Below are 15,884 nucleotides of genomic sequence, written 5' to 3'. Positions count from 1 at the left end.
GTGTTTGTGTGTGTGTGTGTGTGTGTGTGTGTGTGTGTGTGTGTGTGTGTGTGTGTGTGTGTGTGTGTGTGTGTGTGTGTGTGTGTGTGTGTGTGTGTGTGTGTGTGTGTGTGTGTGTGTGTATGTGTGTACTTGGTCAGCGCTGTGATGGAGTCTTAGTTATACTTCTTTCTTTCCTCCACACATTTGGATAATTAACACTAGCTTCCAAAATGAATTAGCTGTCAGTCCCCTGAATCCAGCTGTATCTTTTTCCTGTGATGTGAGACTGAAAAATAACTTTATTGCTTTTGATCGTACGACTAGCAATAAACAAAAGATCTCTCCATAATGCTCTGAACTCACTATGAACTAACAAAACATCTTTTTAAGTCTTTTCAAGGGGAAAAAGTCTTCTATTTAGTGACAGATTTTTAACATATCAGGGAACGTTCACATTGTTGTAGAGGATTGATTTCATTGTATAGAGTTAATTACGGTCCTCAAATTCATTTATTTAGAATATTTGGAATAACAGCGCTAGAATTTTTCACTCTTTGTATAAAAAATAAAATAACAATAGTGAAAATATTAACAAGTACTACTTGCTTAAATTAATTTAAATTGAATTGAATTTGTCTGTACTTCACATTTCAAGTGCCCCTATTTTGCTATATTAATGGTTCCTAATTTTGTTTTAGAGGTCTCCTACAATAGGTTACATGCATGAAAGGTAAAAAACTATTTAATTTTCTCATAATATACATTGCAGCATCTTCACTATTCTCACGGTGTCTAAAGTAGTCTCTCTAAACTCCTCCTTTCTTAGAGCCTACTCTGCTCTGATTGGTCAGATGGCAGAGTCTATAGTGATTGTTCTATTGCTTACAGTGCGTGTCAGAACGGAAACACACATTACCAAATCTGAATTTCAGCTCTGAAGTCTACCTCAGCGCTTCGGTTTATTGTATCAATTCGAGCCCGAGTCCTCATGTTCTGGTAATGCATGCAAAGTGGATTTGCGTTCGCAGCGCAGAACAGCGTCTTCTCAACATGTCGACAACACAACACAACACAACACAACACAACACAACATGGGTCAAAGTAGATGTTGTTCGGGGGCAGCCAGTGAAGACCACAGACTGGCATTATGGAAATATGTTACAAACCTTTGTAGGTTTCGAGCAGGAAGTAAGACCGGAATTACTGACACCTCGTTGCAGGCGGTTCAGAATCAGTTCTTTTGGGAGTTTTTATCTATTTATCGTGAACTTTGATATTTAAAACTTTGCAGCCCTTTAGCATTCACAGACAGCCATATTACACACTACATAAAATGTAATATCCAAAAGCATTATAGGGATACTTTAAAAATGTCTTTGATTTGATTTACTTAGTGTTAAACTACAGGTATATGCTGTGTGTGTATTTTGTGGTTGCAGGAGAAAGAGAAACTCTATGTGGAGCTGAAACACATCCTTGCTCGGCAGCCCGGTCCGGAGGCAGCAGAAAAACTGCAGGTTTATCAGCGAACTCTCCGGGAGAAGACCAAACAACTGAAGGTGCTTTAAAAACTTCATCTATTATTGTCTTTTCCGTTCTTTCTTCATAAGGTTACACAATAATAGTGTATTATAATAAAAAAGTAATTTTACCAAATGAAATAGTTTAATGTAATGCTATTATTTAAATTAAATATAAATTAATTTATTAACAGACCTGCACCCCCACTTATCTGTGATATGTCAGCTAGATCCCCCTTCCCACTCACTAAAGGGTTTTTTCACATAAATCATTCCTCCTCTCATTCCTCTCCCATCATCCTCGTCTCCTTATTCCCCCTCTCACCATCACACAAAATTAATAATTAGTTACTTCACCACTTAATTAAGAGTTCAGGTACATCTGGAGACAGATACCACTAATGTCATTTTTAATGAGTCAGTTCGGTTTAAGCTGCCTCACCCTGTCCTATTAAAAAGGCGAGAAGCAGAGATGAGAGCGGTTAAAAAGTTATGAGCCTCTGCTGAGCCTTAGGTGACCTTATAATATCCATATGGCCATATGATATACGTTGATCTTTAAGCTGGGTTTTGATCAGGTTTTTGCCATGTAATGGCTAACATTAGGATCCAGGAAACTGCCCCTGGATCTGAAAACGAGGCAAACCTCCCTCTGCAATCAGGACAATATAGAAAGTTCTCGGTTACGTTCGCCATCTTTTAAAAAAATGGATGTAACAGACTTTAAAGACTCAAAACTCCTTAGCTCGGCAGAAATTCTGAGCTGATCTATTAGAATATCTGCAGTGTGGAGTGTAAAACTCTCTGGCGCCCTTGAACTTAAAAATAACGGCCTGAAGGTAGGCATAGGGGGGTTTGGCTTTCTGATAATTTATTGCCAAGCTTAAAAGGAGTTACACACCGGAGGCATCACTGGAAAAGCTTTAAATAAACAAAGCTCAGTGTAATTAACATTAGAACAGAGGCCCTACTAATGAGCCAAACAGAAAAATCATCCCGTTCTTTGTTTTGATTGAAGCGTGTCCTCCCGCTTCAGCCTCCCTTTAAGAAATTAACATTAATTAACACCGGTCTTTTGACTCTCCATGCTTGTTTGGAAAATGTTTCCAGAGTTTTTTCTTTATAAAATACCCATGCGAGTCAGAATATTATTATACGCTTCATGAAAACCACACAGCAGTTGAAGTATTTTGTTAATTTGAAAAGTGATATGTGCCGAAAGTGCAGTTTTTGCTTGAAAGTTGGTTACAAAATGCAATTGATGGCCCAGTTCAACACCCGAATCTGAATTTCAATCAAAAAAATGTTTCAGTTGTTGCAGAAAAAAAACAAAAAGCTATTTTTTTTTTCAAATTATTTGTATTCAATTTTGTGGATGGAAAAACATTTAAAGTGAAAAACTTTTATTGAACAGAAACATTATGAATGCCTGCTGTGCGCAAAATCCTTTCCAAATTGTTCACTGCAAATATGGGATTCTCTCTCTCTCTTTCCTCTCTCACTTCCTGTCCATCTTCCTCCTCCTGTTTCTTTGATTACTGAGCTCTGGGCTGTTGGGTCATCCGCACTATGTGGGTGGTTTCGAGCACATTGGATGAATGACAATTAGAGCTTGACTGATATGTGCAAAGATTGACGGAGATCAATGCGATGCCGCAGAGGAAATCACTTCATTTTTTTCGCTCGGAGGGAGAGATGAGATGACCGCGTGTTAAGTCGAACACATCCTCAGTGATAGATCACAACTGTACAACTAGGACACATTTATAGCAAAGAGGTGCCTACTGAAGGGTGAGCGCGGCTTTGGGAAACATTTTAAAGTAATTGACAAATGGGCTCTTAGATGCTTTGCAATATTTAGATGGTGTGCAACATAACTGGAAGCATCAAAGCAGTGGATATAAAAGCTATTAGCTACTTTTAGTGTTTTATCATGGTTATGGGGTGTTGTTCAGTAATTCATTTCTAGCTATTAATTACGTCTTCAACGCTGTACTTTTAGACTACTTAGTAATGCAATAATTTTTTTAGAGAGAGAGTAATCTAAGTTACCACAAATTACTTTTTAAAATCCAGTTGAACAATACAAGCATTGACATGAAACTGATCTTTTTTTCTTTAAAACTTGAATATAAAAGTTTGACCATTATTTAAAGGGAGTATTTAAAGCGAGAAGGTAACATTAAAAACATACATTTTAACATTAGACGTTAAATTATGATGGGAAATCCACTATTGTTTTATATAGAATTGTTCTAGTCTTTACAGTGTTTAATGCAATTACATCAGAAGTAACTAATTAAATTACATAAAAAAATAAGAGTAATCCCTTATTTTACTTTTTCAAGAGGAAAAATAATTAAATGACAGGAATTGAAATGCTTAGTAATGGATTACACCCAACACCGGTGTTGTTAGGAATAACGTGGAGTACTTAAATATGGTCAATCACTGTGGGAATGTGTTGCTTTCATAAAATTATAATTTAATTAAAACCAGTAATGTTCAATAAATACTAAAATAAAAATAAACAATAAACACTATATTGCTTATCACTTGACAATTAGTCTGCAAAGTGAATTAACCTACTAAATGTAGACTTTTTTAAACCTCTGAATTAAACTGAGAAATTATATTTTTCATAAAGAAAATAAAGCCTAATTTTAAGTACATTTAACATTTTATTAATCACAGCATTTGTTATTAAATTAAGCACATTTGCCTAATTTCTCATTTCTCATTGTCCAGATATATTTATACATATTTTAATTAAATTATGCCTAAACTTCAGTACAACAAATTATAATGTGTACAGTACAATTTCATACGATGACATTATGAACTTTATCATGCAGTTGACCTGGTTATCAGGTGCATTATTACAGAATTTACATGACTTAAAGTCACAGTCGTGCACATATCAACTATTTTAATGGTTTCAAACAGCTTGTCCAGTCAGATTTTTGATTGCACTAACACAATTTTTTACATGTTTTGAGTCAAACATGTGCAAATGAAAAACTTTCATGACGATACAGCACTGGCCCAATCGGGAATCAATCAAGCTATGGCCCAAATGGAACCTTAAGCACTCGCAAACCTTTTTTCATTTCTTCTACAGGCCTTAACAGCTGAGCTCAACATGCGCGAGTCCCAAGCAGAAGACTTCAAGTATGAAATGGAACGTTTGGCACATGAACTCCAGGAAGCCAAGAAAAAATACCTCGCACAGAAACGGAAAGACCAGGAGTACAGGTGAGAAAGAAGGGTGTTAACCCAAAAATTACAATTCTGTCATTTACCCACCCTCATGTTCTTCTAAACCTGTATGACTTTCTTTCTTCTGTGTAACATAAAATAACAACTTTTTAATGCTTAAAGGGTTAGTTCACCCAAAAATTAGCCCATAATTTATTCACCCTCAAGCCATCCTAGGTGTATATGACTTTCTTCTTTCATCCAAACACAATCGGAGTTATATAAAAAAAATGATCCTGGCTCTTCCCAGCTTTATAATGGGAGTGAATAGAGCTTATTGAAGCTCCAAAAAGCGCATCCATCCATCATAAAAGTAATCCATACAGCTTCAAGGGGTTAATAAAATCCTTTTAAAGCGAAGCGATGGGATTTTGTAAGAAAAATATCTATATTTATAACTTTATAAACTATAATCACTGGCTTCCGGAAACGGCCGTACGCGAGTATCCGGCAGAATAGTGACCTCTTATTTTTGGGGGAACTACCCCTTTAAAAGCATCAGGCACCATAAATGAAGATGAATAAATAATGACAGAATTTTCATATTTGGCTAAACTAAGCATTTAAAAATAGCCTTGTGTCAGGATGTCAGCATGAGTGCATGTGGGTTCAGGTGGAAGACGTTAATCCCAGATCAGCATAAAATGTAACATTATATCCATGGTTTAAGTCAGACCAGCAGAAAGCACTCATCGTGTTTGTATGTGCATGGTGTCTGTGTATCCATATATTTCATGGCACTGACAGAAATGACCTTCAGTATTGCCAACAAGCAGACGTGAACGGCAGCCTCTGACACGGACGAAAATGATACCTCAAATAACGGTGAAAAAGGAAAAAGGCATTTGGAGCTGGAGAGAAATCAATGAGCCAGTGAATTGGAAAGATTTCTCTCATTTCGACACTGTGTTCTTGGGAGCAAATCGTGACACCGAAAATTATAGAGTGACGGAAAGCCGGTGTGTGTTACTCAGAGAAAAACGCTGATTAGTAGGACCCTTCCAAGTTCCACTGCTATTGGCCTTCGATCGAATGAAATTATGACTAATGGTGTGGTATTTTGGAAGCATGTCTGTTGTTTAACCTGTGGAGTCTTATTTTCTAAAGCACTTGCTTAGGAGGGCATTGATTTTATGTTTGCAATATGCTAACCACTACAGTTACCCAAATACACAATTATCACAACTACTCAAGTCACATCCAGAACTATTCCAGTTCCCCCACACACACATCCATTCAGAACACACTCTTAGGGCCTCATTCGTGAAACACGAGCAGAGGAAATCTGCATGTAATGCCATTCTTATGTTAATGGACCAGTATAATTTACATAAAAATATTGTTTACAATGATTCAAACACAAATTAGTTCTGCACGTGTTTTATTAATAAGGCAATTACAATGCACATGTTTCTGTCTTCTTTCAGAAAGGTAACCATAATAAAATTAACGGTTTTCCCTGTGAAGCATTGTTATAATTTCCTGAAGACTTTGGAATATAATGGTTACTTTACTGAAATGAGGAACCCTTTATGACGAATGCGAACAACAAATGCGACCTTTGGAGGACAAAGCCTTCAAGATGAAACACATCTATGACAACAGATACAGATTGCATGGATCTGATTGGCCACATCTGCCACCGGGTTTTGAAGCCCAACTGCCTTACTACTTGTCACACCACAGAATGTTCCACTGCTTGTTAATGATTTGTTGGTGGATCAGTAGGAGTCTTAGGAAAATGCCTGGTTGCCTTTGCGTGGTGTCTTGATAAGAGGAAAATTAAATAGCATCCATCATCTCTGGTGATCTACAATTTCATAACTGAATACAAGAGAATGACTTGGTTTCTAATTGAGATATATAAGCTGAGTTTAATGATTTAGTTTTTTCAGATAAAAGTTCTATCAGTCCTCACAGTAGATTTATTCTGTGTTTGATATGTCTATTAATCATAGTAATGAAGTAGAAATAGTTAAACTACCATTGAAAAAAAGTTTTATTCAAAAAAAGTATATTTGAATATATATTTAAATGATAATTTATTCCTTTTTATAAAAGTTGAATTTTCAGCATCATTACTCGAGTCTTCAGTGTCACATGAGCCTTAAAAAATCATTCCAATATGCTGATTTGCTGCTCAAAAAAACAGACAAAAAAACATTTCATATTATCAATGTTTTTGTGGAAACTGATATTTTTACAGGATTCTTTGAGTTCAAAAGAACATCATTTATACCTGGGAAATCTAAACAGAAGACACTATCTATGTGAGCTTTGAATGTGTTTTTAGATACAAAATAAACCTGATACCCTTTTGGCTTCATAAACTTTGTGAAATGCTGATGATTTGAGATTTGGCTCATATTTCAGAAGTTTCCCACTATCCTGTCCAGGAAAACAGTTTGCACATTTATCAGATATAATATTCATAAGGTAATGAAATGTGATTACCATGTCCATTTTACCAAGGTGTCATATAGTTAACATCATTTTCTTGCGATCTGTTTCTCATAAAAACGTCCAACAACATTTAGACCAAATATCCTTTTCGGAGCTCATATCTTTTGTCTTGTTTGTAACATATACAGCCTTAAACCGTTTGTCTGGGTCAACTGCAGACATCACTTCCTCCTCTGTTTTGAATTCTCCTGGCTGCACGTTTAAACATTACACTTAAGCCTTGCTGATGGGCAGTATATTGATTTCCTTTTTTCCCTCTGACATCTCGTGAGCTCAGACCAATGGCTTAATTCTACACAAATCCCACTTCAGTGTTTTCACACCAAGTAAAACTAGTCGCTCATAAGTAATGGGGAAGGTCTTGTTTTGAAGGTGAAGAAAAGCACCTTGATATGTAACTGAATCTTGGCTACATTGAATTGTGGTGATTGGAGATTGATTGATAAGCTTTTAAGGTTTAAGCAAAATCACCATGTATGTAGTTAAAAACACTGTGCTAGCAAGTGATTGTAGCTTTAAAGTATTTATCCACTTTTTGTTAGTAACTTTTAGCCAACTACTTTTTTCTAGGGTAACCTGACTTTAGTTTAAAGTCGCCATTTTTGGGGCTTTTAGTATGAATATGTTAGCCTTACTGTCTATAAGCTAGTGTGCTCCAAAACATTGACAAAATTTGCATTAAGAAGATATAAGCCTTCAAAACTTCAGTCTCTTACTTCCGCCATTATGGATCAATGATTTTCATGACATCACTCTGCACTTTTCAGATTTTCTGTCCAATCAAATGCTCTCTTGAATCTGAAGCCCTGCCCCTACATTATGAATAGACACTTGGTCTTTATAAAATTGGTCACTTATTCACACAGTTACTATTTTCTACATGGTTAATGGCACATAGTACACTATAAAGTATATGGGATAGGGAATGATTTGACAATGTAAATATGCTTTCCATTGGGTAGAATGAAGTCTGGTTTCACATAAGTGTCACGCGAACCGCCTCTGCGCGCACACAGTCTGCTCCAGTCCAGAGACACGATAGCACAGCGGATCATATGCGCAAGTCGGCGCAGACCACAAAACGTATATCGGACACTTTTGAATTCTGCACTGAATTTTAAAGCAATATGGTGGAGATTACGAGGAGAAATGGTTAGAGATTAGGAGGAAACTGCATCTGTGATATAAACTAAATGCTATTGGCTATTTTAATAAAGGGGAGGAGCTGTTCATTATGTCCCGCCCTGTCTTCCTGTTTCAGTGGAAATTGCGTCAACACATTAGATAATGCTGCGTGTTTCAAGGCACTTCAGTGAACCTTTAACTACTTTAAATATTGAATAGATTGGCAACACTAAATGCTGCATGCTATGAGTTTTTAGACCACATTTTCAGCATATTGAAGGAGGCAAGGATGGTCGAGTTTTTGTAAAAAATAAGGCAGGAGTTGAGATGAACACGTTTGCATGGCATCAAGGGGGTAGAAATCTGCTTGCCTAGCTTGTTTTAACCTTTCTGGTTAGCACATGTTGCAGCCCTTCCTGTCTACATTAGTAATGGGCAGAAAATCGTTCATGCTTAAAGTAGCAATTGTAGGAACATCAATGAATAGATTTAGATGCGTCAGAATGAGTCAATGGATGGATATAGATGGTTAAAAGGTTGAATAAATAATGCAGGACTTTGGTGTATGTGTAACTGACCAGTGTATTGCCATTAAGCCTAATGCAGTGGGGTTCAAATAATTTGATGTAATTGACTGTTCACATTTCCAAGTTTTTCAGAAGCGGAAGTCGTCAACCCACTCACTCACTCCCTCTAAATCACTCGCAAATGCGACCAGATTTCATGCTTGGCGATTAAAACATTTCTTTAATTAGCCAATAGCTAGTACAATTTTACTCGCCCGTGATTGAGTTAGGCCTTGTCCCAAATGGCACACTGCGCATGTCATGCCCGTTAACTCCATGAGATCGTAGGGAGTCCCATTTGTCATTTTAGGTTTCAGAAGGGTGCTTACGAGCGCCCCCTTTGTGGTCGATATGTGCCCTCGATGCGCACTTCTGCCAAGCCCGCCCTGGTCCAGGACAGTCTTCCCGACGTCACGGAAGTGTGGACTCCTAGGAAGACTGCGAGTGCTTAGGGTGCCATTTGGGACAGGGCCATAGCTTGATTGATTCCGGATCGGGACAGTGCTGTATCGTCATTAAAGTTTTTCATTTGCACATGTTTGAGATGTCTTTCATAAGTTCAAATGCTCACAAAGAAGAGTGCTGAAGAGTCTGAGCCTGAAGAGTCTGAGAATCTACTTGCACTTCAGAATGCTTTTACGATGCAAGATTATTGTAAACATCCCACTGCAAACACCCTTGTAATTCGCTTAAACCTTTTCGAACTTTATTTTATTTTATTTATAGAATAGATTATTTTATATATAGCTTTAGTACCTTTATAGAAGGTTCTAGGGGTGTGTGTAATGCATTGGAAGCAAGCAGAGTACAGCTGTTTCTAAAGCACGCAGTGCTACAGTATCTGCCATTAAAAACTAAGCTCAGAATCGATTCGAGAGAGAATCGCGATGCGTTTCGAAAATCTCAGAATCAATATAGAATCAATTGCCAATTCACGATGCATCGATTGATTGTCCCAGGCCAATTATTTACCTGTCTTAGTCTGGCGTCTGAAACAGAGGTCTGCACGGGCTTTAAACTGAAGCCCGAACCCGGCCTGTACCCGCGATCATTTAACCCAACCCGACCCGACCCGACAATTACATTTACATATTAAGCCCGAACCCGAGGTCCATTCTGTTTCTCACAGCAAATACCATTTTTGCAATATGCAAGGTTTCAGCGCCGTCCTCCTCTGATTGAAAGTTAGTCCAGCTGCACTGAATTTCCTCTCGCTGCTGCTGCTACTTGCAGGGATGCTGAGGATACTACGGGCCAGTTTTGACAGTAAGGGGAAAACACCGCTGTTGTTTTTCCACCAACCCAAGAGATCCCGCTCTTCTTCCATGTCGTGGTTGCGGCTGGAGTATTGCGTAACTTCATCTGCGGTTTCACCGAGGGGCACGTTCACCCACTCCTCAAACTCTGCCACTATCTACAGGTCCTTCTAAAAAAATTAGCATATTGTGATAAAGTTAATTATTTTCCGTAATGTAATGATAAAAGTTCAACTTTCATATATTTTAGATTCATTGCACACCAACTGAAATATTTCAGGTCTTTTATTGTTTTAATACTGATGATTTTGGCATACAGCTCATGAAAACCCAAAATTCCCATCTCAAAAAATTAGCATATCATGAAAAGGGTCTCTAAACGACCTATTAACCTAATCATCTGAATCAACTAATTAACTCTAAACACCTGCAAAAGATTCCTGAGGCTTTTAAAAACTCCCAGCCTGTTTCATTACTCAAAACCGCAATCATGGGATGTCCAGAAGGCCATCATTGACACCCTCAAGCAAGAGGGTAAGACACACAAAGAAATTTCTGAACAAATAGGCTGTTCCCAGAGTGCTGTATCAAGGCACCTCAGTGGGAAGTCTGTGGGAAGGAAAAAGTGTGGCAAAAAACGCTGCACAACGAGAAGAGGTGACCGGACCCTGAGGAAGATTGTGGAGAAGGACCGATTCCAGATCTTGGGGGACCTGCGGAAGCAGTGGACTGAGTCTGGAGTAGAAACATCCAGAGCCACCGTGCACAGGCGTGTGCAGGAAATGGGCTACAGGTGCCGCATTCCCCAGGTCAAGCCACTTTTGAACCAGAAACAGCGGCAGAAGCGCCTGACCTGGGCTACAGAGAAGCAGCACTGGACTGTTGCTCAGTGGTCCAAAGTACTTTTTTCGGATGAAAGCAAATTTTGCATGTAGACTGGGGAGAAGGAAATGCCAAAATGCCTGAAGTCCAGTGTCAAGTACCCACAGTCAGTGATGGTCTGTGGTGCCATGTCAGCTGCTGGTGTTGGTCCACTGTGTTTTATCAAGGGCAGGGTCAATGCAGCTAGCTATCAGGAGATTTTGGAGCACTTCATGCTTCCATCTGCTGAAAAGCTTTATGGAGATGAAGATTTCATTTTTCAGCACAACCTGGCACCTGCTCACAGTGCCAAAACCACTGGTAAATGGTTTACTGACCATGGTATTACTGTGCTCAATTGGCCTGCCAACTCTCCTGACCTGAACCCCATAGAGAATCTGTGGGATATTGTGAAGAGAAAGTTGAGAGACGCAAGACCCAACACTCTGGATGAGCTTAAGGCCGCTATCGAAGCATCCTGGGCCTCCATAACACCTCAGCAGTGCCACAGACTGATTGCCTCCATGCCACACCGCATTGAAGCAGTCATTTCTGCAAAAGGATTCCCGACCAAGTATTGAGTGCATAACTGAACATAATTATTTGAAGGTTGACTTTTTTTGTATTAAACAAACACTTATTTTATTGGTCGGATGAAATATGCTAATTTTTTGAGAAACTTGAGCTTCAGTGTGCCCATAGAGAGTTGGGTAAACCTCTATAGCGGTGAATTTAGATTATTCAAATGTCTTTACACTAAGAAAAAAAAGCTCTTTTCAGAACTTTTCACAGAAAGGTTCTTTATTAAACCAAAAATGGTTCTTCTAAGGTACCTCTGCGAAGTGTGAGTGTATTACGTGATGTGGTAAAGTTCTGTTCAGTACCATAAGGACATTAAGGGTGTTGCATTGGAAAAAATATCCTCTGAATTATGCATTTACACATTTGCATGTTTTGGTTTTTGAGGGTTTGGTGAAAAAAAATCTAAACTCCAGCGCATATGTTGTGAATGACATTTCAAAGAATCGACAATGGCATTATGAAGTAAATGAATCACACTCCCTTTGTTCCTAATATCAGTCTCTTGCTGATCAAAAGCCTGGTGCTGTGTAATTTTGCTCCTAATGTTAATGACTGCATGGTTGATTTCAAGAGCAAATGAAATTCCCCTAATTAATTTTAGATTTAAAAAAATAAAAATAGTTGCCCAGCCTTTTCCCTTCTATCAAATAATCTGTCAGCACAGAGCAGAAGCTAAAGCTTCTATGTTTTTGTTTTGATAGGTTCAAGTGTGTTTACCGCTCTGTATTCTTTCTTGTCCTGTTGGGTTTTATTCTCCATCTTTCCCTTAAAGGCTTTTATGCTTCATGCTATTGTTTTCCATTAAATTCCTTTTGTCTCCCTCTTTTTTTCATTTTCTCCCCTTCACTTTTCAGATGTGCTCACAGACCATTTAAAACTTAATCTCAACCAACACTTTCTGTTCTCTCTGCTTGTGTGCTTCAGCTCCACTGAGGTGTGGTAACTGGCTCCATCTGCTCCAAAACTCCGGAAGCCATTTTGGCTCGCTCAGGACATTTGGATTAACTGCTTTAACCACACAATAGTACTGTTTTTTTTTTTATACATATTGGGAAACATGAAGGCTTGGCGAGCTTTTGCCATTTCAGGACTAAGCTAGCCTACAGTACAGCAGACATGAATGATATACAAACCTACTCTAATAGCATCCTGAGGTGTCTCTGAAAAAAAGCTATTGTCTTCTCATTTGTCTGTATTTTGAAGAAGGGTTTTAGCATCTGATGTACAGGCATCTTTTTTCATTGCATCAATGACTTTATCAAATTGATGGCTTCACAGTGGACCAATGTAGGTCATCTAGTCCAGAGGAGAGCTGCTCCCTCGAAATGAGCCTGGTTTCTCCCAAGGTATTTGTTCTCCATTTCTATCAACTGATGGAATTTTGGTTCCTTACCTCTGTCACCTTTGTCTTGCTTAGTTGGGAGCACTTAATATTCAGCAATATTATTTATTTGACTGCACTAACGCTATCGGATGAGAAGAATGCTGGAACTGAATTGAACTGAATAATGACACTATTATCTTGCTACAGCTGCTTTACAGCAGAACTTGAGTTTGTCTCATATTTTATGTTTGCATCATTAATTATGTTACCTACCTGTTAATTACTACAAAGCTGCTTGACACTATTTCTATTGTATAAAGCGCTATAAAAAATAAAGGTGACTTGACTTGACCAATGCATCACATGCTCAGAACAGAAGTTGAAAGTGTAATTACTTTGGATAACACTTCATTAGTTCATGTATTAACTAACATGAACTAACCATGAGCAAAACATTTGTCACAGAATTTATTCATCTTTGTTAATGTTAGTTAATATAAATATAACTGTTCATTGTTTGTTAATGTTAGTTCACAGTGCATTAACTAATGTTAACAAATGCAACCTTTGATTTTAACAACGTATTAATAATGTAGTATGTTAAAATTAAGATTAACTAAGACTAATAAATGCTGAAGAAGTATTGTTCATTCTTAGTGCATGTTAACTAAGGTTGTTTAGTAATGAACCTTATTGTAAAGTGTTACATTACCTTATATTGCACTGTTGGTGTTGCAATGTGGATTGTAGAGTTAATAATTATACAAAATTACAACAATATAATAATAATAGTAATAATGAAATTGTATACTGTAGCATACAAATACAAGAAATGGAGCCCACAGTGATTTGCAATAAAAAAGCATTACAATAAGCACAAAGAGTTAACTTTTTAAATGACAAACATCCAGAAAGACAAGAAAACATCTCAGCAGCAAAATAAAATGATTCAATAGAAACAACACCACCAAAAATAACTATATAGGCGAAGACTAGAATAATGCTTTTTAGTGCCACTATTTCCATTAGTGGCTCCCCAAAAATGTCCTTTCCTCATTAGATTGGACATTTAAGTGGAAATTAAATATTGCAATAACTAATCTAAAGGGGAGTGAGTGACTAAGCCTTGATTTCATATTAGTTTTCATATTGAAGCGCCAAGCGCGGTACCTCACACGGGATTAAGTCAACCGAATGTTATTTTTTTACTACATTTATAGAACCATAAAGAACACGTTTGAGAGCAAAGCAAATAAACACCGTTTGCTTCCTTCCTCTCTCCTAGGGAAAGCACATAATAAGCTTCAAGCTTTTTTCCCCCAATTTATTGATTGATTAAAACCTAAGAGACCACACATTGAAAAAATCCATGCTTTTTTCTCTCTCTTCCATAGAAACAAAGGCTGTTTACAATAAATGTCAGAACTACAAAAAACAAGAAATCGATTGCAAATAAGAATATTTTAATGGCACTGCTTGATGTTCTAAATGTTATATGATGTTTTTTTGTTTTTTTTTAGGGGTTTTGGGACAGTGAGATAATGATACCAAAAGTTTTCTTGACCTGAAGAACTAAACTGGCGGTGTCAATTAACGGCTCCGTGTCCCTAGACAGCATTTTATTACAGCCTGTCAATATTTCGCTAACCACTGCAAAGCAAACAAATCATTTTAACTTTTAGACTGGATCTTTAATGCTGCCTGTCATCAAATCATTCATTTTCAGACTTTCCCCCCTTTGCTTGCTGTACGGAACCGAGAGAAATGTAATCACAGCTGGCTTGGTTTGTAAATTCTCTGTTTCAGATGACGTGCGATGAGCGATGGTGTCTTGATGCCTTCATTTGAAATGAGAGAATAGACAGGAGGCAACCAAGACGCTGACAAGTTCACAATAAATTGCATGCAAATGAGGACATGTGGATTATTGCATTCTGGGTAGCGAATGAGACGGGCAGCATCGGTGGCCATGATTATGAGGTGTGATGCAAACAAGAGGCGTTAATGAGAGTTGATCAAGCGTGACAAGGTGCAGAAACACTCAGCGTGCATATAAGAAAATACACAAATACAAAGCTCCTGGAATAACTTCTTGGCTCATAGTTGAGTGAGCGCTTACTGACTAGAAATATCTTGTGGAGGTTTGGTTGAGAGCAAAGTCAGAGGTTTTGAATGAGAGTTTCTTCCTTGTAAAACTGCTGCCACAGTTTTGTTAGTTTCCAGTATGCAAGTACATTGTTTCTGTGATTAATTCAGCTTTCAGCAGTCATAAAAAATGTATTTCATGTTCATAAAAATCTCTAAGAGTGATAGTCCGTATGACATGCACATTGTGAATCTGTAAATAATGCCAACTGACAACATCGACACAGGACTGTTCATGTGTAAATCTGATCAACTTAGCATTTTTAATATGTGGATTGTATAAATATCGTTGCGGTATCTCTATATTTCGTAGTTTAAAATGTTTTCATATATCATTATATATCACATATCATCACCTTTATTTATATAGCGCGTTATACAATACAGATTGTTTCAATGCAGCTTTTAGTGATAACAGGAAAATGATTCAATGATGCAAACAGAGTTAATTTCGGCTGTAGAAAAGATCTTGCATTTTGTGTTTCATGCCAACTTGAAATTGAAAAAATATGGAGCAAAAAAAGTATGGAAATATGGATATTTCACCCTATCAAACACTGGTGAAACATCTACCAAAAAGAAATATGTGTGGTTACGATGTTGGTTGCAAAAAAATTATTTAATCAGAATACATAATACTTTTGAATGCCTGTCAGTGGACAATATATGATTTTTTTTTTTTAAATCAGACAGTTAAGTTACAACATCTACAAGTAGCTAACTGGCTACGGAATATGCTAACCAGCCTCGAGCTTTTTTTTCTATTCTTCTTTCTACATGGCATGTGAGATGGTGTAATCTT

The 15,884-nt window shown here is 37.5% G+C and overlaps 1 protein-coding gene across 2 annotated transcripts in view; it reads left to right on the top strand.

Annotated features, from left to right (window-relative positions):
- Positions 1–15,884, top strand: part of cfap58 (cilia and flagella associated protein 58) — a 152,949-nt gene that overhangs the window by 120,774 nt on the left and 16,291 nt on the right. For both annotated transcript variants that reach the window (XR_013207789.1, XM_077246258.1), the window contains exons 16-17: positions 1,422–1,541; positions 4,624–4,757. Coding sequence is in view for 1 of the 2 variants with exons in the window: in XM_077246258.1 (XP_077102373.1) it covers positions 1,422–1,541; positions 4,624–4,757 (254 nt within the window). In the remaining variant the exon portion in view is untranslated. The remainder of the gene's footprint in view (positions 1–1,421; positions 1,542–4,623; positions 4,758–15,884) is intronic.

This window comes from Siphateles boraxobius, unplaced genomic scaffold, assembly GCF_051911475.1.
Source record: "Siphateles boraxobius isolate OS27281-9 unplaced genomic scaffold, OSU_SipBor_1 29, whole genome shotgun sequence".
NCBI lineage: Eukaryota > Metazoa > Chordata > Actinopteri > Cypriniformes > Leuciscidae > Siphateles > Siphateles boraxobius.
This window is presented reverse-complemented; position numbering and strand designations above follow the sequence as displayed.